Source organism: Drosophila erecta, unplaced genomic scaffold (assembly GCF_003286155.1).
Source record: "Drosophila erecta strain 14021-0224.00,06,07 unplaced genomic scaffold, DereRS2 tig00000021-arrow-pilon, whole genome shotgun sequence".
In the NCBI taxonomy this organism is placed as follows: domain Eukaryota; kingdom Metazoa; phylum Arthropoda; class Insecta; order Diptera; family Drosophilidae; genus Drosophila; species Drosophila erecta.
The window spans coordinates 9,064,485-9,087,470 of record NW_020825198.1 but is presented as its reverse complement, the minus strand read 5'-3'; the positions used below and the strand labels follow the sequence as shown (position 1 = coordinate 9,087,470).

The 22,986-nt window shown below is 41.7% G+C and overlaps 10 protein-coding genes and 1 long non-coding RNA gene across 12 annotated transcripts; 5 read left to right on the top strand and 6 right to left on the bottom strand.

Moving 5' to 3' along the window:
* Positions 1 to 2,560: 2,560 nt before the first annotated feature.
* LOC6544915 (sal-like protein 4) lies at positions 2,561 to 4,073 on the bottom strand. Its single transcript, XM_001972056.2, has 2 exons — positions 3,516 to 4,073; positions 2,561 to 3,417 (listed from the first exon to the last, which is right to left on the bottom strand). The coding sequence occupies exons 1-2, from the start codon at positions 4,039 to 4,041 to the stop codon at positions 2,561 to 2,563; spliced, it is 1,383 nt and encodes a 460-aa protein (XP_001972092.1). The 5' UTR covers positions 4,042 to 4,073.
* Positions 4,074 to 5,662: 1,589 nt separating this feature from the next.
* LOC6544914 (pupal cuticle protein 20) lies at positions 5,663 to 6,422 on the bottom strand. Its single transcript, XM_001972055.1, has 2 exons — positions 6,048 to 6,422; positions 5,663 to 5,992 (listed from the first exon to the last, which is right to left on the bottom strand). The coding sequence occupies exons 1-2, from the start codon at positions 6,420 to 6,422 to the stop codon at positions 5,663 to 5,665; spliced, it is 705 nt and encodes a 234-aa protein (XP_001972091.1).
* A 2,083-nt stretch (positions 6,423 to 8,505) lies between these two features.
* Positions 8,506 to 9,076, top strand: LOC6545121. 2 transcript variants are annotated; one of them, XM_001972054.3, is made up of 3 exons: positions 8,506 to 8,592; positions 8,651 to 8,742; positions 8,798 to 9,076. In XM_001972054.3, exons 1-3 carry the CDS (start codon positions 8,584 to 8,586, stop codon positions 9,024 to 9,026), a joined length of 330 nt encoding a protein of 109 aa, XP_001972090.1. In that variant the 5' UTR covers positions 8,506 to 8,583; the 3' UTR covers positions 9,027 to 9,076. The 2 variants fall into 2 exon arrangements, with proteins under 2 accessions (XP_001972090.1, XP_026833259.1); XM_026977458.1 differs by lacking the exon at positions 8,506 to 8,592 and having other exon boundaries at positions 8,598 to 8,742.
* A 587-nt stretch (positions 9,077 to 9,663) lies between these two features.
* LOC6545120 lies at positions 9,664 to 10,516 on the top strand. Its single transcript, XM_001972053.2, has 2 exons — positions 9,664 to 10,030; positions 10,208 to 10,516. Exons 1-2 carry the CDS (start codon positions 9,795 to 9,797, stop codon positions 10,383 to 10,385), a joined length of 414 nt encoding a protein of 137 aa, XP_001972089.1. The 5' UTR covers positions 9,664 to 9,794; the 3' UTR covers positions 10,386 to 10,516.
* Positions 10,517 to 13,524: 3,008 nt separating this feature from the next.
* On the top strand, positions 13,525 to 14,162 carry LOC113563890. Its single transcript, XR_003407669.1, has 2 exons — positions 13,525 to 13,825; positions 13,895 to 14,162. It is a non-coding gene; the product is annotated as an uncharacterized LOC113563890 (long non-coding RNA).
* A 1,820-nt stretch (positions 14,163 to 15,982) lies between these two features.
* Positions 15,983 to 16,713, top strand: LOC6545119 (endocuticle structural protein SgAbd-6). The gene is made up of 2 exons (XM_001972052.3): positions 15,983 to 16,093; positions 16,173 to 16,713. Exons 1-2 carry the CDS (start codon positions 16,082 to 16,084, stop codon positions 16,476 to 16,478), a joined length of 318 nt encoding a protein of 105 aa, XP_001972088.1. The 5' UTR covers positions 15,983 to 16,081; the 3' UTR covers positions 16,479 to 16,713.
* Positions 16,714 to 17,123: 410 nt separating this feature from the next.
* On the bottom strand, positions 17,124 to 17,558 carry LOC6545118 (larval cuticle protein 65Ag1). The gene has a single exon (XM_001972051.2). The coding sequence runs from the start codon at positions 17,486 to 17,488 to the stop codon at positions 17,180 to 17,182; it is 309 nt and encodes a 102-aa protein (XP_001972087.1). The 5' UTR covers positions 17,489 to 17,558; the 3' UTR covers positions 17,124 to 17,179.
* Positions 17,559 to 17,963: 405 nt separating this feature from the next.
* On the top strand, positions 17,964 to 18,485 carry LOC6545117 (larval cuticle protein 65Ag1). The gene is made up of 2 exons (XM_001972050.3): positions 17,964 to 18,163; positions 18,233 to 18,485. The coding sequence occupies exons 1-2, from the start codon at positions 18,042 to 18,044 to the stop codon at positions 18,429 to 18,431; spliced, it is 321 nt and encodes a 106-aa protein (XP_001972086.1). The 5' UTR covers positions 17,964 to 18,041; the 3' UTR covers positions 18,432 to 18,485.
* Positions 18,486 to 19,283: 798 nt separating this feature from the next.
* Positions 19,284 to 19,849, bottom strand: LOC6545116 (larval cuticle protein 65Ab1). The gene has a single exon (XM_001972049.3). The coding sequence runs from the start codon at positions 19,638 to 19,640 to the stop codon at positions 19,326 to 19,328; it is 315 nt and encodes a 104-aa protein (XP_001972085.1). The 5' UTR covers positions 19,641 to 19,849; the 3' UTR covers positions 19,284 to 19,325.
* A 436-nt stretch (positions 19,850 to 20,285) lies between these two features.
* LOC6545115 (larval cuticle protein 65Ag1) lies at positions 20,286 to 20,880 on the bottom strand. Its single transcript, XM_001972048.3, has 2 exons — positions 20,640 to 20,880; positions 20,286 to 20,570 (listed from the first exon to the last, which is right to left on the bottom strand). The coding sequence occupies exons 1-2, from the start codon at positions 20,765 to 20,767 to the stop codon at positions 20,369 to 20,371; spliced, it is 330 nt and encodes a 109-aa protein (XP_001972084.1). The 5' UTR covers positions 20,768 to 20,880; the 3' UTR covers positions 20,286 to 20,368.
* A 1,372-nt stretch (positions 20,881 to 22,252) lies between these two features.
* On the bottom strand, positions 22,253 to 22,875 carry LOC6545114 (larval cuticle protein 65Ag1). Its single transcript, XM_001972047.3, has 2 exons — positions 22,660 to 22,875; positions 22,253 to 22,570 (listed from the first exon to the last, which is right to left on the bottom strand). Exons 1-2 carry the CDS (start codon positions 22,788 to 22,790, stop codon positions 22,375 to 22,377), a joined length of 327 nt encoding a protein of 108 aa, XP_001972083.1. The 5' UTR covers positions 22,791 to 22,875; the 3' UTR covers positions 22,253 to 22,374.
* Between the last annotated feature and the right edge of the window lie 111 nt (positions 22,876 to 22,986).

The window sequence follows — 22,986 nt, the reverse complement described above, 5'->3', positions numbered from 1 at the left end:
ACAGAATTATACACACATAAGTGCATGCATGCCTATATACAGAGATACATTTAATTAATTGATTCATTGATGATTTAATTGATTGATTAATGATCCGCATCTCGATGAAATGGAGTTCTTGAATATTTTGTGAAGTGCATTAGGTGTTAAGTGAGGTTGTAATTTGCTGATCGTGGCGCAATTAATTGAAACAAAACTAAAACTAATGCGTAATCAATGGTGGAGATGAAAATGCTATTTTTAAGGATCGTAACGTACATAATTTTGTCGGTGTGTGTTCAGCAATTCAGTATTTCAATTAAGCCAATTCAATGAATAACCCCAAATAATGCTACAATGGTTTCCAACTGCAAACCACAACAAACGGATATAGAAAGGAATAATTCCATATAATCAATCGAAGGTCTAATTCTCTAACTCTTTAATAAAGAACCAGCGGGAACAACAACGAGGAAGAAGCAACTGTAATACAACAAAAAATAAGAAAATACCAACTTCAACTTCGTACAGTAAATACATATATATTTGAAAATAGAAAAACATTAAAACTACAAAAAAAAAAAAAAATCAAATTGTTAACATAATGGATATTTTGTTAAATGCGAATCTTTGAACGAATTACTAACCACATTAGCAAATAGTTAATGAAAACCGAACCCAAGTGTGCTTCATGTATGAATTTATGTTAGATATTTACAACAATACGCGTATACATATTCCTAACTAAATCAAGCGAAAGAGAAGCCACATACAGAATTTGCATATTACTCTTAACGATTAACAACTATTGGTGTCTATGCATATACACATAATGATTAACGAACTATACTATATATTACCTTATACATGTAAGCCGAGTACAGACTTTTGAGAACTGCGAAACGTATCGTGAAATATCCGAAACAGACATATTTGTCATACTTGCTATAGAGCATATATATAAAATACGTTAAGTGCTCAAGGTGATAGCTGCACACTAGGGTGGACCGTAGATCTATTTATAATTTAAGGCTTGCACTCTCAGTATGATATGGTTTCAATGTGCATCACTCATACGCCGTGTTACAACCGCGCACTTTAATGGGGTATGAGTAATTTTGGCGAAAGCTCACCTAATTTTCATACCCTTAAAAATAGATAAATTTGTATTAGTAAAGTTCCAACCTTTCTAATTTGAACACCATTAGCCAAATATAAATCTGAATAATAATGATTTTTTGTGACATACGATTATATATTTACACATTTTCTATGATATTGACTACTACTTACTACACATTTACATTTATTTAAAGAAAAACCATTGAAGTGAGCTTTAAAATAACGAAATGGTGACTTTTTGTACTTGTAAAACTTAGTTTTGTCCAAATACATTGCTAATAATAAAGCTTTTATGGCAATATGCATTGATGGTTCGTTTTGCACCAACGGGTCCACCCTACTGCACACCCACAAATGAATACACGTACAGAAAGACACCCACACACATACTCGCCGTTTAGCTTGCCACATTGTTTTGGTCGAAACTCCGAGGTAATACTTTAAAGCGAATCACTAACCCCAAAGGGACGCTCGGGAATCGCGATTTCTTGAGTAAGTGCCTTAAACTGACAGAGAGATTGTAATGGAGAGTAGGAGGGTTTTGAGGACTACGCAATCAGATCGAAAGTAAATCGATTGTTTTCGGTACATTTGTTTAAGGGAGAAGGAGAGATAGACCTTTGTTTAAAACTCAACTAAGCGTTAGCCCCCCGGCAACCAACTAAATGTAGTTCCAGAAGTCAAGCAAACAGAATAGTTAACTCTATGCTCCGATCTATATTACTATACCGTCGCATTTCTACGCAGGCATATTGAAGTAATTGTATAATTAATTGTGAATTCAAATCATGTAATTGTGAGTGTTTTTGGCCCGTCAACGTTTTGCTCAACGCACACACACATACACATACACTGAGAGGAAAAAATAGAGACATGAAATACTCATGAAACACTTGTACACCCGCTTTGCCCAAGTTGAAGACAATTTGTGATTGTTTTGCATGTACCCTAAAGTTAAGCGAGTTTACACGAATATGGATTAAGCCGCAGAAAGCGGAAACGGAAACGTAAACTGTACGAGTAATAGCATTAATTGTCTAACAATAAGATTTGTGCATTATACGATAGAAATTCACTTTGAATTCGTATTGAAATTTATCAATAAAGCGATACTATTTGATTCTTACTGCGCTCGTCTAATTTATATTTTTCCTTGGATCATGGTAATAAATATTGTCAATATATAAGCATAAGTTAAAATATAATTTGTTTATTATTTTGAAAACTTTGAAAACTTATTTTTAAATATTGCCGTTTAAAATATAAGCTATCGTTTTTCCAGCCTAATGCAAAAGCCTTTACAAAACTGGTTCGGTTTTTCTAAGAGTGTCTACACTTTATTCCATTTGTACATTAGTTTATTGAAATTCTTGTTTTTATTTCATTTTAAATCCTAAAATTTTATTTCTATATCACAGCTGTTCCCCAAAAAGCGTGCTACGATAATTTCGCCCAGTAGCTAGCTGGATTTTGAAGTAGATGTGGTCACCGTTGCGGTCATTGTGGTTGTACTGGAGGTGCTGGTGGAACTGGATCGGGACTCGGAATGGGAGTGATGTCCACCATGGCGAGTCTCCATGTGTCGCTGCAGATCCCTGCGCCGTGGAAAGGATTTACGGCACACGTGGCACTGGTAATCCGCCTCCGTTTCCCCTTCGATGTCCACATCGCTGCCGGCACCACCTGCTGCGCCATCGGCTCCTCCCGCGGTACTACTCGGATGCGACTGGAGATGCAGCCTGACATGCTTGTTGAGATTGCTCGGATCGCCAAATGGTCGCAGGCAGAATTTGCACTTGAGCGGCTTAAATCCGGTGTGGGTGCGTATGTGAATCTTGAGGCCATATTTCCGGGAGTACACCTTGCCGCAGTAGATGCACAGATGACCCTGCTTGGAGGCACCCATATTGCTGACTATGGCCTCGATCTGGGCAGCTGCATTCATTGGATTCGTCGACAATGGTGCCGTCGCCATCGAAATGGAGGGCAGGTAGGATAGAGGTGTAGCTGCTGTGGTTACTTGTGCCATGGGCAAACTCTGGCTAAGTGCTGCAATGGGACGGAAGGCGGAGAACCGAGGTGGCATCTGCGGCGGTGGCGAATGGGTGGGCGAGGCCGATGACGTAGACGAGGTCCCCGGTATGGGTGAATGCTGGGCTTCTGTGCGACTCCTTGTCGCTGCCTTCAGCGCGTAGTGCAGTCGCATCCACAGGATGTCCATGGCACTGCGGCCACAACCCAGAGCCAAATGGATCTTAAGGGGGTGGGGAGTCTCAAAGGTCAAGTGGCATAGGTGACACATGTAGCGACTGTTTCCTGCAATTAGCAGATATAAATAATGTGATTAATTATGATCATAAATATATATTTGAATTATTTAGTATAGCATCAAAATAAATTATAGTGATAATTACCTTGGATATTTAGGGGCGTCAGGAAGGGAATGCCCATGAGGAGGACCAGCTCCTCGCCGAACCAGGCCACGATCTCATCCTCTCGGGCAACATCCCTGACCAAGCGGACGCGCACCTGGCCACCATGCAGCTCGAAGATGGCATTGAAGCTATACACATCCTCGGAGAGTTTGATCTGTCGCAACAGTGAGGCGGATACGATCAGTTCGCCATTGGACAGCTGGCAGTGGGAGCGTCCGCCGTCCGTGGGCATCACCGTAGATCCCAGAAGAGCAGACGTGGGAATGGCAATGGAGCAGGTATCCTTGGGCGTGTATTGCGAAGTGTAAACACCTGGTCGAGGATTGCTCCTCATCCGCTTCGCAGGACTTGCGGTGCTCGTGGTGGCCGTCAGTGTGGTCTCCGTCGATGAGGTGGTCATGGTGCTCGGTGTGATGCTTGTGCTGGGCAGGAGTTGCTCAATCCGGAAGATCAGGCTGGCCGAGCGCTTCTGCTCCAGACTATCCAATTGAGCTGTCGTGTGCATCGCTCGCGTTCGAATTCGATTCTGCGTTCCAATTGGAAGGCAACTGGCGTTTTTATACCACGCCGCATCCGCATCCGAATCCGCATCCTGCTCCCTTATTTTTCGGATTTGGATTTGCCACGGCCTTGCAGTGTCACAATGGCACGGCTGGCGGCAAGTGCAAGAATTCCCAGCCCAGAATCCCAGTCCGGCACCGGCTATAGCCTCGACATAGCTACGCACTTTGCCGGCTCAACCCCCTGGCTCATTTGGCATCCCTTTTCGAGGTCCTGGTGCGTCCTGGTGGTTGCTCGGCAAGTGCAACATCATGTCCTCGCAATCACCAGAGCACTAAGCCAAGCTAAGCGGCCTGTAGCAAGTGTGCGTATTCCTGTGCCCGAAAATCCCCCTCCCACCTCCTCGTCACCGCCGCCGACGAGTCCTTTCTTTTTTTGGCTTTTGGGCTACGCACAAGGAAAATGTTTTTAATTGAAATTAAACGATCGTTTGTTGTTACTTCCCCCGTTGTTGTTGTTGTTGTTGTTGCTGTAATGCCACCATATACAAATCGCATTCGCCATCGTCAATGTCAATCTGCCCATGGTCCCTCCCTCCTCCAGGACGACGACCACCCCACCCCGCATCCTTCCACTATAATGCTAATGCCATAATATATTGGCGTGTATCGTTTCACTATTTGCGGTTTGGGGTGGGTCGTGATTTCTGGGCAGGACGGCTGCTTCTTCGGCCGGTGGTGCGGATTTCGCGAGTGTAGGGGAGCCAGTGGTGTTAATTGATAGTACGAAGCAATAAATATATAAAAATGGGAAATATTCAGTAATTTTTGAAATAAATTAAAAAGTTTTAAAATAAATGTAAATAAAAGTCAATTAAAGAATGATTGGAATAAGTTTTGTATGAAAGAAAATATATACATGTTGTGAGCCAACCTTTAATTTATTATTTCATAACATTTAATTTACTATTAAATAAGGTATTATACACATCTAAAGATTTACATTATTTTTAGACTCCAATATATTAATATTAATATATACTATATATTTTTTGAATTATTAAAGGTGTTCTTCTGTAGATTTTTTTAGCGCCCCATTTTCGTAGTTGCGTAACCCTCAGTTAGTTCAGCTCCGCTCCTGTCGGCTGACAAATATGCTACGAGGCTAATGTTTTCATTATTGCGACATAATTCCCCTCGTCGAGCGATCAACAGGATAAAGTTGGGCGAGCAATTCGCAAGACGGGGAGAAAAACATGTGTTGCCAGTCACACAGCCGCCGCTCCTGCTCGAGGGTTGGATGGGTATTGGTGGTCAAAAAGGACACGCCATCCCAGTTAGATGCAAGGTGTACCAGGCCAGGACCAATTCCGGCTTGGTGTTTGCTAGTCCTCCGTAAGTAGGCGGCCAAGGGGTTTTCATTTAAAGCATTTTAATTGGCAATTACAAGGGTTTTACAAGGGAACTGTTCACTTTTCAACTGGATTGCAGTAAGAATTGAGATAAAATAGTTTTATTATTTATCAGTTAATATATTAGTGTAAAAATGTGATCCATCACCGTCGATCAAAAATTATAATTATTGAGATCAAGTGCCTTAGAAAAATGTTATAAATTTAAAATATTTCACTTTCGTCGGTAGACATAGCCACCTCCACCGCCATCATCATTGCCTCCCGTTTCGTTGTCATCGCATCCATGGCATCCACCTCCGGCGGCCAGCATGTCCAACGCTTCCTGAATCTCGATGGGAATGGGCGGCGGAGTGGGCAGGTGATCGCCCTGCGGCTGGAATCCGTATTCGTCCGCAATGTAGGTCAGTGAGATTTCCTGGCCATCGGGACTGGTGTAGGAAAAGGAACCCTCCGCCGTCTGTGCCTCCGCTCCTTTCACTCCGGCGTTCTTCAGGTAGCCCATCTCTTCGGCCTTTATTCCGTTTCCGGTCTCGTACTCGTACTAAAATGTGGTTTATTTAGATTGTAATAAAATAATTAATTGATAGCTCACTTACCTTATACGAACCATCAGTGTTGACCTTGGACTCCAACTTGATGATGGGTATATCCTCACCACCGCCACCGCCTCCTGCTCCTCCATTGCCATTGTCTGGTGGCAAGTAGGCATTACTGGGCGGGGATTTTCCATTGCCGCTTTTGGGTGGTGGCCCATAGCTGGGCTTTGGTGGAGCAGGTGGTGGCTTTCCATTTCCCTTCTTGGGAGGACCGTAGCTGTTGGCCGGCGGCGGCGGAGGACGAGGCGGTGGAGCTGGTGGCTTGGCTGGCAGATAAGTGGCCGGAGGAGGACGGGCATTTGGATAGCCCGCCGGTTGGGCGCGAACGTAGCCAATGGCGATGCAAATCAAAGGAAACAATGTGGTCAGCCTCATCTCGATTGCAAACGTAGACTGCTGGTCAACGGCACTCTGTGGTTTTATATGACCAGCCACAGGTGGTTCCTCGACCCCTTGACCCCAGTGGAGCAGTCACGTGCCACGGCTTCCGATGGAAACTGAAAGCACAATGAAAACGAAACGAGCCAAAGAACTGGGCCATGGCAAGTGCAAATGCAGAACTCCCCAGAGCCATCCGATTAGTTGGGAGACTGACAAAGCGCTAATAAATTGAGTGTGCAATCTCGATTTCCAAATCCCGCAGCCTTCATCCCCTTCGCCCCTTCAGCTAATCGCTAAAAACAACAAAACCCGCCCGACCACAAGCAAAAACTTTTAATTCAAAAGCAATTTTCAACAGGATCGGGCAACACCTGCATGCCCAACCCATTCCAGCTCAAAAATGGGAACCGAACCAACCCAACCCCGCAAGATCCCTTGTCTAATGCACTTTGCCTGTTGCCAAGGGGTGCTAAGTCCTGGATTCAGGACCTTCGAGCACAGCACCCCACTGGAACGGCAGGGAAGTCGGCTTTAGTCAATCGTCTATTAACTTTTTGAAAGCTAGCGCACAGTGGTGCTAGGTCCAGATAAAATGGGGATAATTATTGTAGTCGGGAAATGAAAATGAACTTAATTGTTGGATTTATAATATTACATAACGGGGACGAGCTTTTGTTTCATTTGTCTCAATATATTTTATATTTTTGAAGCAGAGTTGCAATCTTATATAAGTCTTGATAATACATATGATACAATGATAACAATAATTTAATATTAATAACTTTAATTCAAATTAATTTCAGTTTTGTTTTTATTTTTGTCTTCATAGGCCCACTGTGCTCCTTGTTGCGGCTGCTGATGTGTGTGTTTATCATTTGGTAGCTCAGCTTGTGCCTGTCGTGGATGCCGCTAATATAGAATCGAACCTTCCCTTCGATGGACCGACGAAAAGGCCGAGCTAATGGCAATGTCGTTTGCAGCTTGTCCTACTTGTAATGTGCTGGCGCACAGCTGACGCGCTCCCAGGACTCAGGACTCCGCATTCAGGACTTCTCGTCGGCGCGTGGAGTGCGGATTTTGTGAACCTGTTCCGGCCGTTCCAGCTGCGGGCTGTGGGATTGTGGGATTGTGCTCGGAACCAAGCAACCACCGGGGAGGACCAGGAATAGCCGGCTGCTGCACCGGCTGCATAAACCAACAATTGTCGGTCCCCGGTCCCCGGTCCATGGTCGTTGGTCCTTGGTGCTCGGCTTTTGGTTTCCAGTTAGCCACGCACCGATGGCACATATTCCACGCCCGCATTCGCGTTTATAAAGCGAATTTTGACTGAGCGGAACGATCTGATTGCGATTTTGCGTTGTTTTTGCGAGGGTTGGCCGATTAAGTTCCTCGTATCGCTTAAATAAACATTTTCAGATGAGGTCCATTGATAAATTGGCCACTGGCCCCCGATGACAGCCTTCATTTGAAGTGAGGGGCGGGAATCGATGCAACTGTCGTCGCCATTAAATGAGTTATATGGCGAATATTAAACAAATGTGGTTGGCAACTGATTAGTTTGAGCTGATTCATTCAATGGTTTCAAAATGAATCGCCAACAAATTGAATTTCTTAATTAATCGGAAGTTAAAGCAAATTTATTTCAAAGTGGTCATCATCATACAAACAACCATCTCTTCAGCAATTTATTTGTTTTGAAACCATTGGATAAGACTTTAATTAAACTTGAATTGAACAGGTTCGAGTCTCATCGCCTTATTGGGAGTTCTGTAACGATATACATATCTAATAGTACTTTTGTGAAATATATAAAAATATAATAAAAAATCAAGCAATTTGAAAACCAATTAAATATTAAATACAATAAAATTGAAATTTCTCCTTAAGAGTATTTAACAGTTGTATCTATATAAAAATCCATTCTTTTTGCGATTTTGTGGTTGTTAAGAACAAAAGTTGGGCCATAAACAATGACGTAACCCCATTCGGGCATTGCTGGCTGCGCAGATATTTGTTTTCATTATTCCGATCTCTTTGACTTATTTTGGCTGGTTGGCTCATCTCGCAAAATATCTTCAGTTGAATTCGGCCAACGGCACAGGCAAGAACGTAGAGTTCTGATCAAACTAAATTGTAATAAAATCCTGTTGCAGCAATGAAATTGGTAAGTGTATTTAAAAATGCACAAGCTTTGGCAATCAATTTTTCTAATATTTATACAGTTTTGTCAAATCTTTTTGACAACTGCGTTAGTCGCTTTGGTTTCATCGGCGCCTTTGGAGAAAGGTGAACGAGAGGAGGAGGTTCATTTCGGGTAAGTTCACCGAAGTTCATCCAGCACTCTTAATGTAAATGATTTTTCAAAAAAGGTTTCACACTGAAAATGGCCATCAGCGAAATGAGGCCATAACGTACACAGTAAAACCTGAAACGGTCCAGGATCCCAAGGAGGCGACTACCCAAAAACCTGTGGAATATAAAGGCGGATACAGTTTCATCTCGGCCGATGGTTACGAGTACCAGGTCCTCTATAAGGCCAACAAAAACGGTTTTCAGCCCTATGTGACAGCCCACAAAATTAAACCGGATAAGAGTTAAGCAAATTTGTTTATTGGCATTGTGATAGAAAATTAAAATTCCGCATAATTTATCAGTGTATTAAGCGTGGCTGAAAAGCTTTCTCTTCAGTGGTGGCAGACTTGGCTAGAAAAAGCTTAGATGTCTTCGGGCCAGCTCGTTAATCTTGAATCATTTCGAGATCGACTGATTGCAACATCAGCATACTAATGGATTATCATTTCTCTACAACTGGCATGGGTTGCTTTGACTATATGAATTACAAGTTTTTATATCAATTGTGTAAGAGCCGTATTGCTTTGTAATTGTCCTAGGAACAAACTATTGAAAAATAACTGCATTGTTAATTTATTAACAATTATATTTTAGCCATAAAGGTAGTTTGATTAGCTTAGCCTCCTCTTCAGTCAACAAAAATTTCTAGGATAGGGTATACATTAGTCTCAACTGAGCCCATTCAGACTTTCTTTCGTGAGTTAAGACAATTAGTTTTCCAATTTGGTGCCGCTTTGAATGTAATGCACATATTTGAGAGTAGCCACCAAATTGTGGTTCGACCCATGGAACTCTTTTGCTTTCGTTATGCAAATCTCAGTTCAGTCCGAAGGCATTGGGCAACCCGCCTCTACATCAAAAAGCTTACTCAGCAGTTTTGGACCAAAAAGTCATATAGGTCTTTTAGGACAGGGGCCTCTATGAAAACGCTTCATAAAGCCGCCAGCCGCCTTGGTTGCAAGTTGTGTTTTCCAGACTCGAATTTCTCCACAAGCCAGCAACTATCTATCCACAATGGGTCTTTCTACGGTGGCAAGCACCATTCAGCCCGGCAAGAAGGAAGTTCGCAATAGGCTGAGCATCAACAATAAACTAGTTCAGGCCCTGATCCTTCTGGTGGCCTGTGTCCTCTTTGGAGCCAAGCTGAACTACGCCGTCTTTCCACCGGGCACTGTTCTCGATATCAAGTTGGGTGAAGTCGCCCTCGAGCAGTTTGCCTATACGCCAACCCGCGATGGATACGAGTTCAAGTAAGTTTTGGCCAACATTATATCAAATATTGTTTTATAGTTTATTTGAATTGCAAATAAAAAATGGAACTTTCCTAAAAAAGTTTTCGCAGATAGGTATTTACTTTGAATGTTTTGTTAATAACTTACTTTTGTTATACACACTGCGAACTTTCACGTACCCTCTTCCACGTTCAGCTACACTCTTCCTGATGGAACTTTTCGTGATGAGATTGGCAAGGTCCTTAGCGGAACTTCGGCAGCTCAGGATCTGGAAAATGCCAACAACTTGGCCAAGAACCACCGTCCCTCGCGTGAACAGGGCCTAAAGATTCGCAAGTTGTCCGGAAAATCTCTTTCATCTCTGGCCGGATAGACACCTCAGCAAACATTCCTATTTAGAATCCAGCATGCATTGATAAAAAAAAAAGTTTGCTAACCGTTTTAGGCTAGCTTTTAAAAAGAGATTTTACATTTCCGAGCAATAAAAACCATCGATCAAAAATAGCCGACCCTCTGAAAACTTGTTTGTTGTGCAAGGAAATTTGCGTTGACGAGCAAGTTGCATAAAGTCATGGGGAATTAGTAAATTATGGAGATGCTTTATATCTTGAATAACCCTGCGCAAAATTAACAACTCTAGTAAAATTGGGTTGAGAACACTTAGTCAATATACATATGATTTTTGCAATGTTATTTCAATGTTATTTATATCACTTTTTATTTTGGCATAAACATGTGTCAACAAATTAAGATGCAAGGTTGGGTTTTAGCGATATCAAAGTGCACATATTTCATTTATATTTTCTGTAATATTGTGCTGGTAAGTATATTAAGATTTTAATTCATACAAAATTTGTTTTTTTTTTATATTGTAGTTTATTAAGATATACAGGATAGCTATGAACCCTTTTATTACCTTATTTTCTATTGTTTCTGCCAATTGGCGCTCCGGCTATAGGGAATATTTAATATAGCTTTTTCTATTTTGGTCTAATACTCTCATGTTGTTTTATAATTAATATTTAGCTATTAAGCTATTGTTATCTTAGCACTAAGTCTCTTGGTTGACGTCTTTTGATCCTCTGCCTCGGTCGAGTAATGGTGAGATCATTAGCGAGACGATTCCTGTGGTTCATCAGTCTTGAGTTGTACCGACTGGAGTGGAAGTTGATTTGTTGTAGTACCGTAACTAGTTTTAGGTCCCTATGTAGCACGCTATTTCGAATGTACCACTCACAGCCTGTAATTAGTCTCGCTATTTTGTTCTGGGCCACCTGAATATTTTTGATTTGGCTATCTCTTGCTATCCCCCAGATTTGGCAACCATATTGCCAGATGGGAGCAATGACCTGCTTGTATAGGGTGAGCTTATTTCGGGTGGAGAGTTTACTGTTGCTTCTTAGGAGCCACCAGTGCTTTGTCACAGCTGCTCTCACCCTTGTTTTGATGGCTGCTATGTGGGGAGCAAATGTGAGCCGGCGGTCTAATGTTATGCCAAGATATTTGGCCGTACTACACTGCTGTACCATCTCCTCACCTAGTTGAACAGCAGGTGGTGTTTTCCTCCTTAGTGAGAAGCACACGTTAGCTGACTTTTGACCATTTATGCCAATATTCCATCTTCTTGCCCATTGCTCGTACCTGTCAGCGTACTCTTGTAGGCCGTCTGCTGCTTCATATTCGCAGGATGATCTGTAAGTAACACAGACGTCATCGGCGAAAGTGGCTAGAGTCATCCTGTCAGGGTTGGCGTCCATACTAGCATTTGGCTGCGGCATATCGTTGGTATACAGACAGTACAATAATGGACCCAGTACACTTCCTTGAGGCACTCCTGCACTGACCTCATGTATCCCTGAGGTTGCGGAGTGGAAACGTACTGCGAACTGCCTATTCGCCAAGTAGGACCGCATTAGCAAGTAATACGGTGCTGGTAGTGTCATTTTTATTTTGGCCAATAGGCCAATATGCCAGACTCGGTCGAATGCTTCCTTAATGTCCAAAAAGAGCGCATTGCAGTATTCTTTCTCATCGTAGGCTTGCAATATTTGGTCAACGATGCGGTGCAGTTGTTCTATTGAGCTGTGACCTGCACGAAATCCAAATTGGTGATCAGGGATGGCTCTTCTGGATGACATTATCCCAGCAATTCGGGCAGAGATAAGTCTTTCAAAGATCTTCGAGATTGATGGGAGGAGACTGATTGGCCGGTAGGATGCTGGGTCACTCTCTGGCTTTCCGGGCTTGTGGATCATACTCACTAAGCCAAATTTCCACTGGGCAGGGAAGTAATGCAACCTCAACATAGCGTTGAAGATCAACGTTATGTAAGAGATCGCGTGAGTAGGCAGCGCCTTCAGAGTAGCGTTGCAGATGATGTCGTGGCCTGGTGCTCTTTTAGAGGATTGGCGGTTTATGATCGCTGATATCTCACATTGGTCGAACGGGAGAATCGGTGCATCCATTTGCAGCGCTTGCTCAAGGACTTCCTGCGTTTCTTGTTTTTCCTGTTGGCTGGCAAGGTTAAAGGGCTTGAACCGTTCAGCTAAGTCAAAATTTGTTAAAATGTTTTACAATTAATGATCCATGTAGAAACATTTTTCCCAAAAGTATGTGAGCGTTAAACAAATTTTCACTTTAGTTTGTTTGATGCCGAAAAGTTTGTACACTTTTTGCATTTAAAGCCATATTTAAGATTTAATTTTATATTTCGGTTGCTGCTTAAAAAATGTGCAAAAAACTTTTGTTTTTATATTTCAGCAAATCATTTTTAACAAAACTTGTTCTTTATTTGAGATGTTTATATTTATTTAATAAAATGTTGCCTAAGAGTATGTGATGATTTTAAACTATTTCAAAAAGCAGGTTTGTTGCCTAAGTCATTTGATTTGTTGCCTCAAAATCTAGAGTAATTTAGTACTACAACATTGAAGACTTTTAAAATTTGTATATAGGAGTCAAATCTTTTTACGAATTTTTATTGTTTTCCGCTGATCGTAAATAAATTTATTTTTTATTTAATAGCAATTATTCTGGTCTTTCAAAATATTTTTAGCTGAGGCAACAAAAAGTATCTTTAATGGTTATTCTAGGCAATAAATCTTTGCATCAGCATCTTTTTTCGGTGTTTCAAGATGCGTTGCATTTGGGCCATAAAACAAAAACAAACAAAAAAAAAAAGTCGAAGTCGGCGATAAAAAAAATTGTACGCACGATGCTGAATGTCAGGTGTCAGCAGAAGTATTTTTAAAACAGTTTCTGTCTTGTGAGTTTTCAGCTAAATGCAAATATTACGAAAAAAGCTATTAAAGTGATTAAATGAAATAGAAAAAAAACGGCAATGTGACATTTACATATTAAAAAACAGATGGCCAGCAGGGAAGTTTCGGAAGGAGAGCTCCGCTATTAAAACATTGCCATTAACGCTCAAGTGCTAATTTTGCAGACCCAGTTGATGCGACAGCCAAAAAACAACAAATAAACCGAAACCGAAACCGAAACCGAGTTCGATTCCTACATAGCCGAGTTCCAAAGACCGGGTTCAAGCCGGTCTGACCAACTTTTGAGTGAGGTGCGTGCGAGTTGGCAACGAACAAAAGCCGGGCCAAAACGGCAGCTGATTGGGAGGCGGACAGATGGTCAGACGGATGGACGGACGGACTTCGGCAGCAGCAGCAGCAGCATCTGGCGCTGACCTTGAAGACGTAAATGTGAAGACGCATCTACATAAATATCTATTGTATCTCCGGCTCTTTTTGTCTGGCATCGGGCATCTCGTATTTGTGTATTGAAAGCGACAGTCCGAACAAGAAGGTATATCAAAGCTGAAAAACCTGTCGTTTGCTATTTGATTAGAACAGATATGTAAATCATGGTCTGTAGGGAAGAATTCTGCCCCAAACTTGTCGAATTTCCATCACCGATGGACAACGCCCCCGCGCACAGAAGCACTCAATCCGATTAGCACTCGGAGCCATTGATCACAGCCAGATTAATTATGCAAATCCAGCATGATAAATGCAGCTCGCTTCATATGCCCTCGAAAAGCTGCGGAAAAGACCCAAATAATAAATATTAAGCAGCTGCGATTCATATCCATTTTCAAGGGCCCCGAATGCCCTCAAGATCCATTTGTAGGCGGACAGGCTAAATTAATTAAATTGACCTTTAATGAACTTACTTGGTATTAAATTAAGCTGCGTTAAGTAAATTGTTTCTTGTGACATTTTGCTTGTAGAGACTAAAAATAAGCAGAAACTCGTCTTTTTTCTCTTATATGCTCGTTAAATATACATATTTACATCTTTCCCATTTAAAGTCTAACTACACAATTATAGTTTGACGGTTTTAATCAAGAAGTAATTTTCACACTGTAGTAATATTATGCAATTTTGCTGAATAAACAATGACAACAGACATTTTTTGAATCTGGTTTTGTCTTTGATTGTAAGTGTGCTTTGCTAATTTAATGCGTTTTATACATGTTATATGGATACTATTATTTGATTGAAATCACTAATTCAATGATTTTTAACGAGCAAGTCAAGAATCTAAAATGCCAAATTGCAGCTGCCAAAAAATCAACCAATATGATGTGATCTTCAACGACATTTGAGGAAATGCCAGTATCAGTGTAAAACACCCTGTCGATGGGTCAGACATTAAGTTGTTGGCACAATTCAATGCAAGTGGAGAAGGAGACTGCGGCAGAACCGTGGTTGACCAGAGGCCGACCGATGACCAAAGTTGAAACCCGACTGACCGGCTTAAAAGATCCGCTGCTGGGGCTTCTTCATCGGCCTGGTAGCGGTCAACGAAGGTGGCATAAATTGGTAAGCACCAACGGCGACTTAAAAACAAAAAGGAAAAAAAAAACTTAAAGCAAAACAAAAAAGCTAAAGTCAGAGATTTAAATTGCATGCGAGCCGTAGTTGTAGGTTATTCGATGTATTTTGTATATATTTCCAACTGCTTTTGGCTCTTGTTACCGGGCAGGCACATCAATCGAGCGCTGTAAAGGCCGTTGCATATGCCAAAAGTCAACCTGCGGTTCCATCTCCATCCAAAGTCTCATCCATCGTGCACTTTGGCCATCACACATGGCTCAGCTCGTGTTCTTCGTGTCCGCAGCTTGAACTTGCTGCCCTGCCAATTGGCGGCGACAGCACTTGAACTTAGTTACTTCTGGCTACCAAGACGTCGTCGATTTCGGTTCGATCTGGGTGCCAAGCTGTTCTGGTTATTGTTTCCCATAGTTCTGGGCCCGGTATTTCCCCGTAGCTGCCCAATCAGCCTGCAACCTTTTCCCCAATGCATCTGCTTGATTCATGAACTTTTTCGAGTTTTCTAAAGCTACCAGTTAGCACTGAAAGAAAAAAGGTGTCGTCGTACTACTTATTTGGTTTCAGAAATCACAATCTGTTTGCTTAAATGCGATATTATATTCTAGTTGAATTTTTTTGTGGATTAATATACTTACAGAGTTGCACTAAAACTAGGAATGATTTTGAGTTTGGACGAAGAGCAATAGTACCAATAATAGCAGCAAAGCCATCGGTTGAATAAGTGTTATGGGTTTGAATAAATATGTTTTTTTTAACTGGAACCCTTTTGATATCCTTATTGGTATGTTCTGTTTCTCGTAAAAAAAAGTGAAGAAAAATTTGTTGTGGATTAATATTCTTACAGAGTCGGCCTGAAACTTTGAATGATTTTTCGAGTGTGGGTGAAGAGCAATAATACCTTTCGGATGAGTACATCGCTGCACAAAGCCGCTTTAAATGTTACTTGTCGCAGCGACTTTGGCGACTTTGGTGCAATGCTGGCAATTGAAAAACAGCACAAAAAAATAAAATGGAAATAGTGGAAAACATTTAGCCGGCGACCGCCAGAGCTGCTGAACTAGCGAGCTGCTAGTCTTCTTCCACAATTGTGCAAATTTATGACGTTTGCAAATGCAGCCGCGAGTGCAGTATAAAATGCAGTGGACGCCGATGCAGTACCACCATTAGACAACTGCCAGTTTGTCCAGCCACATAGGGGAATCCGCCATTCCGAGAACCGCTCAACATGATGAAATTGGTAGGTGAACTTGGATAAGCGAGGCACAACCATGCCCAACCAGGATACGCAAAAGGATACCTAATTTTTCGCCTTGCAGATGCTAGTCGTTAGCTCGATAGCCCTGCTCCTGGCGCTGGCCAGTGCCCGGCCCCAAAATGATGTGGAAGTTCTGGAGTACGAATCGGAGAACACTGGCCTCGGTGGCTACAAGTTCAGCTACAAATTAAGCGATGGCACCAGTCGCACCGAGGAGGGCGTGGTCAACAACGCGGGCACCGACAACGAATCTATATCCATCCGGGGATCTGTCACCTGGGTGGCTCCCGATGGCCAAACCTACACCATTAACTTTGTGGCCGACGAGAACGGTTTTCAGCCGGAGGGCGCCCATCTGCCAAAGTAGATCTAAGCTACTGAGCAGATCCTGTAAATACCACCATCCCTAAAGAACCCACAACCTAAAAAACTCCAACCAACCAGCCATACAGTGAGGTGCTAAGGTCCTGCCCGGAGGAGCTGTCCCTTGTCCCGTGGCAGCCAATCGGTCAGTCAGTTAGTAAGTCGATCAGTCAGTCAAGTTAGTGTCGTGCATTGTTTTCTGTTTTCCTTGTTACTCGCATTAAAACCGAACTTTCGATTCTCGAAAAAGAACAAAATGTTTTTCTTGTTGGACCATAAAAGTAATTCAAAGGTACATCTGGGAACAGTCTCATCTGGAGATTTTTTAAATCATTGCGTCTTTAGGTGGTCAGCTAGCATCTGTTACTTTAAAACATAACGTATTTCCAAAATAATATCAAAGTTCCTGAGATATTTTTTTGACTTTATGTCATTTGTAACAGCCCCAGCTATGAAAACGGAATTGACACTTCTCTTTCTATTGATTCAAAAATGAAATCAATTAGAGATTTTCTAACGAAGTAATTCGAAGTAACGAATTTGTTTTAAAAGTACTAGCTTTATTTAAATTGAGTTATAATTATTAATAACATTAATAATTATTAAAAGAGTATTCATTATTTTGGTTTCTGAACTTATTACAATTTAACGGCTTGTTTTTCACTTGAATTCTAGTTTTTTTTTACATAGACTCTACACACGGATTTAAATTTGGGGAATATCCTCTCCTTGGGGTTGGAATCCGTTCTCATCCGCCACGTAGTTGATGGCATGCGTCTGTCCGTCCTGATCAACAAAGCTATAGGATCCGGCCACCTGCAAGGCAACCTCCTCGGGACCAAGGTTCTTCAGTGATCCGTGCTGCTCCTGCCTGGTGCCATCGCTGGTCTCAAAGTTGTAGCTAAAGCTATCGACATTGACATCGGACTCCTGTCTAATAATCTCTGCCTCCGGAGGGGGAGCAGCTAGGCACAGGGCAATTGAAAGGCAGGCGAACACAAGGATGCACTTCATCTTCACTGGTGGTTCTTTAGTAGTTGTCGGAATTTACTCGATATTCGAAATGCGGGCTGCAGGAGTCTTTTATACGATTGCAGCATCGGTAGCCAAGACGATAGCTAATGCAATTAGCACTTAAAACACAGTGTCTAACATTATATTGTTGACTCGCTCTGAGAAGAGCATGTGTTAATTGAACATGTGTATTTATTCTTAAAAGCCAATACTTATAAAATATTTCCAGATCTTTTAGTATGCGGAACAGCGCTGATACAATTAAAATCGAAATATTTTTCCATACGCTCTTTAGGCAACTATAATTTTTAAATAATTTTGCATGTAAGCCAAGCTGTGTTGTCTTGACTATTTCTATAGTTTTCGCTTAAATTTCCATCTGCATATATATTAGCTGAAACGATATATTTCAAGATTTACGCTTAACTTAGCCGAAACTAGTTTTGTGTTGTTAAGCTAGTTGCCAAAAGAGCCCGACTATAAATGAACTGAGCATAGTGGCCATAACATCATAGTAATCTTTGAGTCTTCAACGATCTACAACGTCTTCAATATGAAATTCGCCATCGTCTTCGCCGCCCTCTTCGCCGTCGCCCTGGCCGCCCCCGCTCCCGATGCTCAAGCCCAGGTCCTCCGCCTGGAGTCCGACGTCCAGCCCGAGGGCTATAACTTTGCGTAAGTCTAACAAATTGCAGCCGGGGCAGTACCAGGATTATCCAAGGTTAAATACCCAATCCCCCACAGCTTGGAGACCAGTGATGGCAAGAAGCACGAGGAGCAGGGTGCGCTGAAGAACGCGGGCACCGAGCAGGAGGCCATCGTGGTGCGCGGCTCCTTCTCCTTTGTGGCCGATGATGGCCAGACCTACACCGTCAACTACATCGCCGACGAGAACGGATTCCAGCCCCAGGGTGCCCATCTGCCAGTGGCCCCGCTTGCTTAAGATGTTTCCCCAAATCAATCGAAGAGTTGTAAATAAATCATAATGTTCACTATATTTCAAGGTTTTTAGATTTTTCATAAATTTATATGGTTTTATTTGAATAAGAAAAGCTGTAAGCCTGGTCTCCACTTGCCTCGGTATTGTTGGGGCGGGCTTAAACGAATTGTGTATTGCAAAAGGCAAAGGTAAAATGTGGCAGTGAGAGAATTTGCCCAATTTGGTTGGACAATTTGCTTATGGCGATTGATTTGCATTTGTTCCGGTCAAACTAGAAACTAAAGCAGCGACACTAGCCGGATTTGATGGTGAAGCAGAAAGCCAATCTGAATTCAAACTATTGTCGCCTAACCAGCTGGGCCGGTGCATCCGCATACAAAAAAATTGTTAACTTATTACCTAAGGCCAAGATCATGTCGCTGATTTCCATTAAGTCATATTGAAAGCGTTTGCACACTTTAATTTAATCACAATTGGTTTCGAATTGGAGTAGGTCACTGTGAATATTATACATAAAATTGTTTCAATTGGTTTCTAAGAAAAATACTAAGGCTATTAAAATTTACCCACCATTCAAAATGTTCAGTATAAAATATATGCAAAAAAATATAACAAGTACATTGTATATATGTATATTTAAATAAAAATGTGCGCATATTTATAATAACAAAAATATTTCTGAATACATATTAATTTGTTTACATATAAATGTTCTTGTTGCTGTTTCAAACTCAAGCAAATAAATTAAATCAACATTTATCATGTATACTTATCATGGCGCAAGGTGATATAGTATATCCGAAGAAAAGTTTTGATCACTGGCATCCCAGGTATTAATTAGAACACATTTAGGGATTTTGCAGCTAAAAATCAGTTTATTTCAGTCATTTAAATAATTTAAGCAACTGGTGCCACGGGCAAATGGGCGCCCTGGGGCTGGAATCCGTTCTCATCGGCCACGTAGGTGACGGTGAACTTCTCGCCGGTCTTCTCGTCCACCCAGGAGTAGGATCCGTGAACGACAGCGGCTTCGTGTTCAGTGCCTTCATTCTTAAGAGAACCTTTCTGGTTGATGCTGGTGCCATCGCTGGTCTCCACGTCGGAGCTCCACTGTTGTGGTCCAACATCGGACTCACTCCTGACGATCACCACATCGTTGGGGCGGGCCAGGGCGATGGCGAAGAGGGCGACGAAAACGATGAGGAACTTCATGTTGGAGCTGGATAGAAAGTTGATGACTGTCTGATGCTCCACTGGAGCTGGGTGGGGGCTTATATACGCCAGAATTCGCGAAATGCAAAAGTCAAAGGTGGCAACGAATTAGGCGGATCGCAAATGAGTTCTGCTGATATTTATGTAGATCGGTTGTGAAAGTGAGCGCATCGTTATTTCAGCAATGTTTCCGGTCAAACTGGACCTGATTGCTTCAAACTATTGTCGCTCAACCAGCTGCATCCGATGCCTTTGGTTGGAGGGAAATGAAAAGAGTGGATCCACCGGTCGCTGTTCTATGAGCAATCCAGAGTTTTTTTCAATCCTTTTTATATTATTCAAATTCCCCCGGAGAGTTTGCTTATTGCTGATAATGAAAACGGTTGTAGGTAATATTAGCAAACTGCGGATTTGTTTACTGTTTGGCTTCATCCCAGCTAGCTATGCAATCGCTTATAGCTCATGTATTTGTAATGAACTAGTGTTACCAATTGGGAACTCCTGATATTGGGCCAATATAACATAAATGAACATTTTGTGTCCATATTCTCTGAAGAAATAATCAAATGGGTAATAATTAACCTTCAAGCAAATCAATCTAATTTGTAAATAGACTTTCACTTCAAATGAATAGAAGGTTTTGAGTTCGATTTTTTGCCGCGTTTTTTAATAATCAACTAGAAACCATTATACATAGAACAGCTCTCGGTTAGCGTATCCGTATCCGTTTAGTTGCCAATGGGCACATTGGGCAGATGGGCACCCTCGGGCTGGAATCCGTTCTCGTCGGCGATGTAGTTGACGGTGTAGGTCTGGCCATCATCGGCCACAAAGGAGTAGGAGCCGCGCACCACGATGGCCTCCTGCTCTGTGCCAACGTTCTTCAGCTGACCCTGCTCCTCGTGCTTCTTGCCATCACTGGTCTCCAAGCTGTGGGGGATTGGGTATTTAACCTTGGATAATCCTGGTACTGCCCCGGCTGCAATTTGTTAGACTTACGCAAAGTTATAGCCCTCGGGCTGGACGTCGGACTCCAGGCGGAGGATCTGGGCTTCCGCATCGGGAGCGGGGGCGGCCAGGACGACGGCGAAGAGGGCGGCGAAGACGATGGCAACTGTGCACTTCATGGTGATTTTTGTTTGGCTAAGGATTCGATGGGAACTTGCGATCGCACGGCTAGTCAACGTTACTTGATTTGTGATGTTTATGGCCCTCTCCGGGGGTTTATATAGTCGGATCGGAGGCCGACAATAGAAGAAAAGTTAGTCGAAAATAAAAATGACTAATTACACGCCGAGCACCAAAGCCAACAAATTGGCTTGAAACGTACAAAAACATCATGAAAAAATCACAACAACCATACCAAGAGGCAAATTATAACGTAACACAAAAACTTCTAAGGCAAACAAAACGACGCCGTTTTTTAGGAAATACTTCATCATCATTTGCATTTTTCGTGAATCAATCAATCCAATCGCTTCCAAGTCGAAGACAACAAGCCGAACATTTTTAATAATCCATGGGTATTCATATATTGTGTGGCAGAGTGGGGCGGCTAGTTTGCCCTCCAGCAAAAGAAGCAACATGCCTAGAAATGGCAGGTGAATCGAATTGAAATTCGTTTTCAGGTTTCATATTCATTGTTGTAGTAAAAAATGTCAAATTATGCACTTTTTCACTTCCCTAAATAAAAATAGAATAGAAACAACAACAATTTTAAAATGTAGAAAGTATTGGTGGTAAAAATAATTGTGCTAAAAGCACAATTTTTTATTTTTTTGTAATATTTCTGATGTGATACACTTGTAGAAATTCAAAAAAATTAAAAAATGTCCCAGAGCTGAAATGTTAAAGTAAATAACTAAACTTATCTTAATCGGAATTTGAAGTGGTATACCTCTGGAGCATTTCTCTAAAAATCTGCCTTCAAATTTAGAATTGTATTTTATTCTAATTTTTTTGTAATATTTCTGATAATATTGTAGAAATTCAAAAAAATTTAAAAATTTCCCAAGGCTAAAGTTCTAAAGTCCATAACTCAACCCATATTAATTGGATTTTGAAGTGGCATTTTTGAAAAAAGTGATATTTTTTAATTGTTTTATTTGTTTTGTAAATTTCTATCGATTTTAACCTCCCACAATCAGCCCAAACTGTCACGACCACGCGTTTAAAAATGTTGTTGAATTTTTTACACAATTTCTACCGATATTCCAGAAAATTATGAAATTTCTGGTTTGCACTTTCACTAGCTGAGTAACGGGTATCTGATAGTTGCGGAACTCGACTATAGCATTCTATCTTGTTTTATTATTTAGACGGAAGGCATAAAAGATTTGATAACATTTTGCTTATAAAATTGTATGAAATGTATAATATAAGCGAAAAAAACGTATCAGAAATAAACAATTTTGATATCACGCTTTCATTTTATTGCAAACGATCCAAAAATAAAACCTAAGCATAAATAAATGGTATTTATCCCAAATTTAATTTAAATTTGCTAAAATTCCGGTTTTTTTTAAATCTCTTACGTCAAAACTTTTATAGAACAATGAGCTGTCCGATAAAATTCCTTGAGTCCCAAAAAAAAATAGAGTACACAGTAAGAATTGAGATGAATGATGTTACTTTAATATTACGATGTTCTTCAGACGAAACTTAAACATAGTTAACACATTTGCGCTGAATGGGAACTTGATTGGCCAATGACTTTCAATCGGATTCCTTGGGATTACTGAACGGGCCTGGGCAGATGGGCACCCTCTGGCTGGAAACCGTTCTCATCGGCCACGTACTGAATGGTGTAGGTCTGACCATCGTCACCCACATAGGCATATGATCCACGGACCACAATGGCTTCGTGGTCGGTGCCCACGTCCTTTAGCTGGCCTTCCTCCTGGTGCGACTTTCCATCGCTCGTCTCCACGCTAAAGAAAATCACAAACCGGTTAGCAAACGACCTTGACACAGTTGAAAACCAGGGAACCTGGCTATCTTTTGATCGACAAACACTTACGCGAACTTGTAGCCCTCGGGCAGGACATCGCTGTCGAATCGCAGAACCTGAGCATCCTGCTGGATGGTTGGAGGAGCGGCAAGGGCGCAGGCAAGGAGACAGGTGATGGCGATGGCAATGGTGAACTTCATCTTGCTGCTGGATATGGTTGATGGGGATAAGTGGCTCAAGTGATGGGCTCGAGGAGTTTGCAGACAATGCTTGCAATTCCCTCGTCGAGTGGCGAATTTATACTCCTTGGGCCATGTAATGCAATGCGTGTAAGTGGCCATTACCGGAGCAAAAGAAACCGAGTTTCAAAAAAAGTAAAAAAAAAGTGGGAGTGGG